An 11,172-nucleotide genomic window follows, 5' to 3' on the forward strand; every position below is an offset into this window, starting at 1 on the left:
GTAAAACTGTTCCAAACAGTTCAAATCAGAATTGTTTGCTAGTGATAACACAATTTAATTCTCAATTAATACTTAAATTAAATATAAAAAAATATGATAAACAAATTGTAAAAATAAATTATCACTCTTTAAAAGTTTGTGGTTAAGGTAAAGCAGAATCACTGAAAACCCTCAGAAAAATGCTTGAAAACAAATCAACATATAAATGAAAGCATGGCTATAATTGCATGTGCCGAAACATAATAAAAGTGCAGTTAGGTAAATAATTCTAAAACCAAGTGAGCTTTTCCTTTCGTTAATTAAAAGCATTTGTTCAGACATTTGTATAAGACCTTTCTTTTCTTGCAAAAACTTTTAACCACTGACCAAAGCTCAAGCAAGTTTCCATGCATGGATGCGATAACATGCCCCTGGGTTGGCAAAGAATGAAGTTGTGACGCCGCAAGAAAGGTCCTTACAATTTCTACGACTTCTTTTGTTGTTACTTGCACGTACATTTCATAGTAACACAATGTACAAATTTTGCATCACAAAAAAGGGGCTAGATTGAGTCTTTCTGTCTCTTCAAAAAGTGCAATATAATATTTTGGCTAATTATGGCTAAATGTAATTTTTGTTTCTTTGTTTCATATACTTATACACGCTATTTAATCTTAACACAGCCTCTTGAGGAACAACACTTGGTGATTATTTCCTAACATCCCCATCCAGAAAACTAGCCCTGTGTTAAACATATAGAGTCATACTTTGCTTATAGTAATGACCCCCAAAAAGAATTTGCGAAATTTTGATTTTAGGTCTAAAGGGTTGCAATGGTAGTACGCATCCTGTGAAATTATTTCCTCTGAAACGCCCTAATTGATTAGTAATCAAAAACAGGATGTTGAGGTGTTCCATTGAATGCTGCCCTCAATACGGCCAGAGATGCAGTTGATACTCGCACGAGCACAGGGCTTTTTTTCATCTCCCTTAAAGGCAGTAGACACTATTGGTAATTACTCAAAATAATTATCATCATAAAACCTTACTTGGTGACGAGTAATGGAGAGAGGTTGATGGTATAAAACATTGTGAGAAACAGCTCCCTCTGAAGTGACATAGTTTTCGAGAAAGAAGTAACTTTCCACGAATTTGATTTCGAGACCTCAAGTTTAGAACTTGAGGTCTCGAAATCAAGCATCTGAACGCACACAACTTCGTGTGACAAGGGTGTTTTTTTCTTTCATTATTATCTCGCAACTTTGACGACCAATTGAGCTCAAATTTTCACAGGTTTGTTATTTTATGCATATGTTGAGATACACCAAGTGTGAAGACTAGTCTTTGACAATTACCAATAGTGTTCAGTGTCTTTAATGTGGATGGATTTTACATGATCTTGATGGAAACACTACGACCCTCAACAAATAGACACTGTAATCTCAACTGAAACTTTCATAGTTGACTTTCGTTTTACTTTTCTTGGTAATTTTGCTTATAGATCAAAAATAAACTGATAACAACCTTCAAAAGTTTATCTGGAACTACATGCCACATTTTCAGAGCTGGAGTTTTTAATAATTAAATAAGTTTCTCAGAAACTATATCTCAAAATATCACTCAAAAATAATTTATAATTTCAGATTGAAAAAATCCCACCTCAACCATATGTTAATCAATATACAATCGTTATCAAAAAGTTAGTTTTGTTCAAAATTTACACATGATATAGAAAAGCATTGATTGTGCTTAGAACAGGGTCGGGATTTCCGTACACCGGTGGGATTAACCAGGTTCACATTAAACATCTAAAACTTCAGGGTACCAGGAATGTACTTGTCCACTAGGGATTGATAGTACGGCATTAAGGCTTTGATGTCCGGCAGTTTATCACTCTTGGAGTACAGATCAAATTGGCTGCAAAAACAAAACAAAAAACTTATAATCATCAAGTAAAATAAAAAAGATTTTTGGGGTTGAACAAAGAATTAATTAGAGTGGGATTTGAACCAACATCCTCTGGATTGAAGTGCTGGTGCGCTACAAACTGAGCTATCTAGCCCTATGTTGGCTGTCTCCCTAGTTTGTCAAAATCTTTGTCAGAAGAAATTACATCACTATCACTCAGCACATTCAATAATGGGAGTTGCTGGGGTTGCCGTTGTAGGAGAATCTGTCCCCCAGATGTTCTGTCCCCTTAAGGCAAGCTGTGTACAAACTACTTCTGATTTTGCCCTTATTTGAAACAGAATCTCAGGCGGACCGAATTTCCTAGGACACCAGAATCACCGTGGTCCAATTTCATTGGTCTGCTTACTAAGCAACAAATCAGCGCTTATGGAAACAGGTAATACCACACCTACGTCACATGTATTTCAAGGGTTAACAGGGAATTTTTGCCTGGCGCGTAAAATTCTGTACAACAAAAGTAGACATGCAATTACAACCATGCGGTTGCCTAAAGACAGTCTCTACTATTTTGAAATCTGTATCTTTCAACTCACTTGAATTCCCGGATCCATTTAAGCATCTCCAGATCTTTGTTGTTACAAAGATGCATGTAGTCTTGTCCAGTGTGCCATGGGTAGAAGGAGTGATAGCGAATCATGTACATCGCCTGTATAATAAACAAAACTGCATGTAACTTTTAAACTAGCTTAGACTATCCATTCTGGTTTTACCCATATACATTGATGTGTCTTAGCACTGTATACTTAGTAGTTTCCCGAGTTCTGTGAACAAAATCAAAGGCATATTACTCGGGTAGGATTTGAACCCACGACCTTTGCAATTCTAGAGCAGTGTCATACCAAGCTTAATATCAAAGTCTTATATAGCGCACGTATCTACCAACAAGGTACTCAAGGCGCAGAGTATATATATATATATACAAACTTTCAGAAAGATCACTGACAGTTCATTCAGTATAAAATTAGTGTTCTCCCTTAACAGTAGTCCGTTGGCAAAATGCTTCTTAAAACAAACAAGGACTAGTCTAAATTCACTCCAGGTGGTCCGGCTGGCTAGTTTAGTGTTGGATAGTTTCACCAACAAGCTGCCGGGGGGGGGGGGGGGACTAGTGAAATGGTGCTGCTGGCCAGTCATTAAAAAAAAGAAAAGGGCAAACTTTGCAATTATCCTCAAAGAAATGTCAAAATTCAAGAAAAAAGCATTTGATGACAACTTTAAAGTTAAAACACCAACCCTTAATTACTACAATTCATTAATTTACTCCATTACATGGATGGAGGACTTGAATCTCTCTTTGACTTGAGACTGGTGTCGTCTCCATTCTTAGTGGACTATAACTCGGTCTCTGGCAAAAGGAGACTGGGACTCGATTCGGAGCACTTAGACTCAGTCTTGGAAAAAAACAGACCCAGCCTCGATGGGGAAGGTTTGGACTCGTACTGCGACAATAGACTGTATTGAATAACCCTTTTTTTTTGCTATGAAAGTTGCCATCTTATAGGTTAAACCGTATGCGCGTCTACACGCGTGCATCAAAGAAACACGCAGCACGCAGCGTTCCCGGTTTGATTTCTACAGCACAAGCACGCACACACACACGCCCACGCTCGCAGACGCCATCTTGTAGGGCAAATATTTGAATGGTGACGCCATATTCAATACGGTCTATAGGGACTCAAACTTTGTCACAAGGACTCAACTAATGGAATCCAATCTAACTGGGGTGTAATCAAATTAATAACCAGTGTGCCTACCTCTTCAGGAAGGGTGCACTTGTTTTCAATCAACACTTTGTACATGTACTCTGTTGCAAGAGAAACAAGGTGAAAATTGTCAACAAAAAATTAAACACATAGCATTTTATAATTGTTAATATTACAAAATAAATAAAAATTGGAAGAAGTCAAATTATTTCAACATTCCAGTTTCACCGTAAACATAAACATAAAAACTGTTTCTTAAACATACTTCATGGAAAATACGCAAATTGTGTTATTACATGCGTGCTCATGGATTACAGAAAAGTATATTGGTCTTTGTCCAATATCCATCATGGTTTGAGTGATCTAATAGGCATAAACACATGAGGACGGCTCAGCAGAATCTACTCCTAGGCTCTAAATCAAACTTCATTTACCATCGTGCCCCCATGACATCAACACATTATCCAAGCCACAGTGTTCCTCATACATGCCGAACTTGGAGCTGAGGGAAAATAAAAAATATAATTGGCTCTGACCTGCCGGAGCAATGTTAACGCAACCTTGTTCTCAAGGGTGATCGATCTTGCTGTGCCATTTTTTTCCAGTACGTGCTGCTCGCTCATAACCCCTAGTTTTGGTAAAGTGAACTGTGCCTGCGTGCCAGTATAGATCTTTCCATTGCTGTTCAAAAAAAACAAGCTGGTTGGCAATGATGGCTGACATGTTGGTAAAACACTCAACTTGTTAACAGATGTAGTAACCAAATTCAAAACAAATCTAAACCTTTGTTTGAATATTTGTGAAAAATTGTTACAACAGTAGCTATCCGTTTTTGTTTTGGATTTATGGCTTTCGATAGTTTTCCAACCGCAATTGGCAAAAACTTTGGCTGTGATATTGCAATAGAAAGGTCTATGGCACATTTTACTGAGCCCTGTGTTCAATCAAGTCTACAAGTGTGGAAGTATGTAGCCCGGAATCAAGTCTAAGAGCAACTGGTCCCCTTTCATTCTATATCATAGAGTTATTTATAAGAACTAGAGGGCGCACTGGCCGTTATACGTGGCCTGGCATGCGCACATGCGGCTATTTTCTAAGTTGACAAAACAGCATCCCACAGCGTGTGTTTGTGCGGCCATTTTGTAAGTTGACAAAACAGCATCGCGCGTAGCGTACATTACTCCAACGTGTACTTCTTAGTCAACGCGCGTACAGAATTGCGTTCCCCTCGCGTTTGTGCAAGCAGTATCATCAGTGCACCTTCTAGTTCTATAAATATATAACTCTATGTTCTTCATTGATCTTATGACATGTCCAATTGTATGTCGTTTAGGGTGACCATGTAAAAACTCCCAAAATGGGGGCATTTAAAACAGTTACATTTGCAAAAGTTACTTACTTGTAGGCAGGGTTTTTTCCGTCTGGGTTGTCCACAAAACTTGTTTCTCTGTAAACAATAGAATCTGCAAATGCACAGCCTACAACAAAAGTGTCCCCAACAGTGGAAAACTAAAAAGAAGGAAACAGATGAAATTTACAATAGTTATGCTTTTGAAAGTCAAGTTTGTTTTAATAAGCAAGGTTCACGACAACCAGAATTGGAATACTAAAATCTGCTAGCCAAGATCTTGGTTTTTAATCATCCTTGACATTGACTGTAATGCTTTAATCAACCTTGTTTCACTTGTATCTCCAGTAAATGATTCATTTGCTAATTTGTTTTTATCTTTTTATAAATGTTCAAATGCTTTTGGATGAACTTATGCGAGGGAATTATTTCTTGAAACAGAAAATACTATCAACAACTGCAGTGCTTATGGTCATTAATTTTTCAATGGAGTATTTACCAATCTATGACCCATCTTTCAAACCAGTGGCAGGAACTTTAAAAATGTAAAATTATAAATTACAAAAAGCTTTAGATGTAAGTCAATGTGTTACAACCACTTCAAATAAAATGTATACAAATGTATGAGGCACACCAAAGGTCTGGTAACCAGGCTTCATTACCTGAGGTTCATCCCACACAGCCATCACTTTGCCCAGATCATGGATCAACCCAGTCAGAATGAACCAATCTAAAAACAAATAATGGAACAACAAACAATCAAGCAAACACATTTTATTTCACCACCTTTTAAAACATCTGATTGTTCTAGAATTGCAAAGGTCGTAGGTTCAAATCCCGCCCCAGTAATATGCCTGTGTTTCTTTTTTTACAGAGCTCGGGTGTAAGCACTGAGTGTACAGTGCTAAACACACATCGGTGTTTATATGTATATGGGTAAAAAAAAAAGGTAATATTCTTTATCCCCGATGCAAATTTCCATCCAACTGTTGTTAGCTCTGCCATTTATGGGTAGAGTAGACATCCATAAAACTACTATTCTATAAGCCGAAATTGTCAATTGCTCATGTGCTTTATTGTGTGTAACCTTGGGTGGCTTATATTGTTATGTAAGGGAAGGGTTTAAGTACCACTACATGCATACTGCACAAACTTTACAAAGGTAAACAGCTGCAGCTACTTTTGGAGTAAAAGATAGAATACACTTATTTCAATATTACCATAATTTAATACGTATGTAATCTTTAAAGTGTAGATATATGCCTACATAATAACAAACATATGGCAAACCAGTAAGTAGTAATAACACTAACAATTTACACAGAAGTTGGATAAATAATAAAAAAAACAAGACGATATTTAGGCCTTGAGTAAGAGTGACGCATAAGCCTTTGTTCCCGTACCTACTCCAACAAACACAGCAACAGACTATATAAACATGTTGCAACTAAGACAAAACATCATAATAGAAATATGCCAAAACATTTTTCATTACCAAGAATTATGGAACTCAGAGCTTTTTAATTGATTACACAATTTGACAAAATAAGTGTAGAATCTTATGGAATGTGCTTGATGTCCAATAGACCTTTTATCAGCCTGCCACCATCTTGGTCATGTTCAATGTATCCAATAACAGTAACAGATGCTAATATTCATTGCAACCAGACTATTTCTCCTTCCAGCCTCAGTTTGGCTACATTGATTTGAATGGGAGAAAACTCAAGATGGCCGCCCCATGATAAAGGTCTATAGTTGTCTTACCTTTATCAGGATGCTTTTCACGAATCCTCTCAGCAGTCTGAAAGGCGTGGTAAATGTTTGGCACACTGACCTGGTAAAACAAAGAAACAAAATTTAAAGCTAAAAGATACATTGGTGATGTTTGTGACAGTCAATGCATTTTCATTCTCTACATTAGTTAAAAAAAGAAAGAAAACAAAAATGCAGTGAAAATGTAAAAAACTTACATCAGGGTCAGCCTCGTCTATTACATTATTCAGAAACTCTAGCGCCTCCATGATGGTCAGCTTTGCATGGTCAAATGTTGACCACTGCTTGTGCTGTAAAAGGAAATGACAAAACAAAGTAAAAAAACTAGTCTTCTAGGCCTCTAGCCACCGGGCAATCTCGGTGGTCTAGTTGGTAAGACACTGCTCTAGAACTGCAAGGGTCATGGGTTTGAATCCCACCTGAGTAACATGCCTGTGATATTTTTTCACAGGACTCTGGAAAGTACTGAGTATACAGTGTTAACACACATCGATGTATGGGTAAAAAAAATTAAAATTAATGTTCTTTATCCCTGATGCAAATTTAACATCTTATAGTCTTCTTTTCCTTAATGAAAGTTCAAGGATAGTGCATTCTTTAATTTTTCAACAGATTAGGGTATTGTATCTATACAGAAATTCCACAGAGCACATGTGCCTCTGACTGTTGTGTGATCATGGAGGAAGCTTCATCCATTCTGGCCACCTGGGCCCAATTTCATAAAGCTGCTTATTATAAGCACATAAAGTAGCTCAATACAACAAAATTATGCTTACCAGAATATGGTTACCAGCCAAACTACAATCTCACATGTACTTTCTGTGGCTGGTATCCTGCTTACTTTTTGCTTATCGGGATTTATAAAAGCAGAATCTTCTGCCTTTAGAAGCACCTCTATGAAATTGTGCACTGGTAGCCCCCACCCAGTGGAGGGCAATACTGAACGACACACAGGGTTGCTTACATAAAATGGAGTCAATGGTTTTATGACTTTTCCTCTCCGCACAGCTATATAATTAAGAAATCCACACTTCCAACTTACTTTGCTCTGCACATACTCCACTGTCTGGTGTGTGTGCATTAACTTGTAGGTGTTCTTGACTCTCTGAATTTGAGGGTTGTCTTCAGAGCCTTTTTCCTGCAAAATAATCAATCAGAATTGTTATCAGCATGATGTATGTATGCTTATCCATGCACAAGGCACACTATCATATTGGACAATCGATTTATCAAACCATTACCTTTATAAAATACAAATAATGTTACAATAACATTGATGTTTTCAACAGCTGTTTTCGCTCTGTTGCTGTTGTCTTTGTAAATTTTTGTTAACAATAATAATAATAATGGAAATTTATATAGCGCCTATCCATGTAAACATGCTCCTGGGCGCTGAACAATTAAAATAAAACATATTAAAATCCATACAATTAAAACACCCAAGAGAAAATACAGTAAACGTGTAATATTTGCAGAATTTGTACACAACAATCAATGGGCCGAATAAATAAAAACTAGCAATTACTTATCAAGTTAAAGAATCAGCATTAGCAAGAATACTGAAAAGTAAAAGATCACCCTTGTCACATGAAGTTGTGTGCGTTTAGATGGTTGATTTCGAGACCTCAAGTTCTAAATCTGAGGTCTCGAAATCAAATTCGTGGCAAATTACTTCTTTCTCGAAGACTATGGCACTCCAGAGGGAGCTGTTTCTCACAATGTGTTATACCATCAACCTCTCCCCATTACTCGTCCCCAAGAAAGGTTTTATGCAAATAATTATTTTGAGTAATCACCAATAGTGTCCACTGCCTTTAAATGACATTTTAATTGCATGTTTTTACATGTAATATTTACTTTTGAAAAACTAACAATAACAAAAACTATATGTTTTGCTTAGGCTGTTTTACCTCGTTAAACTTTCTGAAGTTGATCTCCTTTGGAGAAGGCATTGTATTATCAATCCCTCGATTGATTTCTGGCCTGTAAATCTCCGATGGGTCCAAGATTGTAACTTTATTCTGCAATAATGATAAGATAAGAAACATTTAATCACTTTATTGTTCATGAACAAATACTTACATGTGTAATTAGTTCAGTGACAGAACACACTTTAATCTGGTTCAAACCAGTTTTATTTACTTAGATGGTATATAAACATTAGTATAACTTGAAATGAACTATACACAAATATAAATGGGTCGCCAAACTTTGTCAGTAAGCAGAAACATTTATCATTTTACTTTTTATCATTCCATCAGAAACAAAGATTGTCTTACAATTGACTCACAACAGTAAAACGGTGGGGATACGGGATCTGAATTACGGTTAGAATTTTTAATTTTTTTTTAAATTTTGAGTTTGCGGAGTAGATTTTCTGGACCCATCTCTCAAGCTCAATGTGAGTTCTAAGTAAGAACACATTATATATAGTTAATGTCAAAATTTTGAAAAAGGAACACAGCGCCCCAGTTACTGGGTCTACATACAGAGCCTAATTTTGACAAGTTGTGATTTAAAAAAACCCTGTAAAAACAACAAATAGGAATCGCAGAACGAAATGTTTGTGTTGTAAGATCCACTATGGACTGAGGTACGTGGAGACACTAGCGGAACCATGGAGGTAGACCATCCATGGCGGAACGAACCTCATCATTCTACGATTTTAGGAGTAGTTTGAACAACTCTCTAAAAACTGCTCATGAAAGAAAAAAGTGCTAATCCCTACTAAACCTAATCCAAACCCCAATGACCAGTTCACACGTACCCCTAGCCCACCTTGTTGAGCTATAATGGCTCCGCTTTTAACATCGGTCTCATCACTGTCCATGGTGACAGTGATGAGACCGATATTAAAAGCGGAGCCATTATAGCTCAACAAGGTGGGCTAACGTACCCCAACCCTAACCTTCACACATGTTTGACATTTTCCCATGTTTCACGGCCCTGTCCTGATGATGAATGAATGAAGCGCATGAAGGGCGTCCTCATTCTCATAAAATATAATAAGCAGAGTTAACCTTAAGTCAATGTCTGTCTCTGTAAATAAACTAAGCCTATCTAATCTATAGTATTATATCTACACGTATACTGTCTGCTTGTATGTTATTGTTTAACGTTAATGCCAAATAAAGAATAAGAATAAGAATAAGAATAACTACCTGATTCTCCATCTTGACCAATGCGTCAGGGTAAAATCTAGCGGTTCTAACGTCAGAGATTCACAGTACACACAAGGGGTTATTTCAGCAAACAGCAGGGACAACAAATTCCCAATCGCGCACCACACGTCAGATGACCGCAGACTGCAGACCGTGTGTGGACTCGAGAACAACCTTCAGTTCAGCACAAAACCGCAGCAGACAGAATGGACTTTGATTCGAACTCCAGTCTCAGCAGATTCAGAGTTGACACGAAAAACTTAATATAGGATGGTCTGAGGAGGTGGTCTCCCCACTTTAACTCTTTACTAATGATTTCCACACACTTGTTATGTTAATCTTGCTTGTTTGAGGATACGATCGTCTGATAACTTTGTTTGTTGATGTTGTGTGTGTTGATGATTGTTCGAAAGTGACCCACACATCTCTCTCAGCAGATCACGTACACAATCATGTGATTGGAATTTTAGTCTCTTTTCAAGTCAACGCCGGACTAAAGCAACATGATTATTATCTCTAAAAATATTTTGCCTGCCGATGGCACAAATATTATATAAAAAGTTTGAACTTCCACAGTAGTTCGTTGAAACAAAAAGTGTTAGTAATCACTTCTTTTGCAGTTTGAACTTCTCTATCTAAAAGTCACTATATTAAATACTTGAGCGAACACTAGCAAGGCAACAATGTCAAGATGATGGGGTCAACGCACTACTAGTGACCCATACAATTTCTGCCCCCCCCCAATCCATAAACTTGCATAAAATGCAAAATGGGAGTGACTTTACATGTATTTCTTGTCAGACAACATGTACATTGTTAAATAATTGCGAAAATAATTGACTGATCAGACCATGGAAGATCAGAAAGAAATAGACTGAACCTTTAGACTTAAAAATGTTCCCCTAAATTTCTAAAAATGTAACACAGCTAAACATCGATTTACTCTATGATACCATGGAGGAATCCTCCATGATGATACAAAGTGTCAAAGAACAATAAGTATACAACTTTGATAAAGAGTTACATCTTTACTTTTATCACTGTCTATTGTGCTATGATACCTTTTATCATTTTCGTCTGGCAAAGATAATTAGTTTTGATATAAAAACATAGGAAACTACTCTAAAATTGTAAATGAAATGATCCCCTTTCTATACCACCACCTTACCACGCCCCTTCAGATCCAACACTATTAAATTGTTTCAAAAGAGGGCGCTAGATTCTGCCACCGTGTTTT

General features: G+C 37.0%; 1 protein-coding gene across 1 annotated transcript; it reads right to left on the reverse strand.

Annotated features, from left to right (window-relative positions):
* Window positions 1-1,285: 1,285 nt before the first annotated feature.
* Window positions 1,286-10,174, reverse strand: LOC117290358 (inositol oxygenase-like). The gene is made up of 11 exons (XM_033771707.1): window positions 9,936-10,174; window positions 8,685-8,795; window positions 7,817-7,912; window positions 6,972-7,064; window positions 6,766-6,835; window positions 5,664-5,731; window positions 5,053-5,162; window positions 4,088-4,155; window positions 3,705-3,754; window positions 2,484-2,596; window positions 1,286-1,896 (listed from the first exon to the last, which is right to left on the reverse strand). Exons 1-11 carry the CDS (start codon window positions 9,945-9,947, stop codon window positions 1,788-1,790), a joined length of 900 nt encoding a protein of 299 aa, XP_033627598.1. The 5' UTR covers window positions 9,948-10,174; the 3' UTR covers window positions 1,286-1,787.
* Between the last annotated feature and the right edge of the window lie 998 nt (window positions 10,175-11,172).

This window comes from Asterias rubens, chromosome 5, assembly GCF_902459465.1.
Source record: "Asterias rubens chromosome 5, eAstRub1.3, whole genome shotgun sequence".
Taxonomy (NCBI): domain Eukaryota; kingdom Metazoa; phylum Echinodermata; class Asteroidea; order Forcipulatida; family Asteriidae; genus Asterias; species Asterias rubens.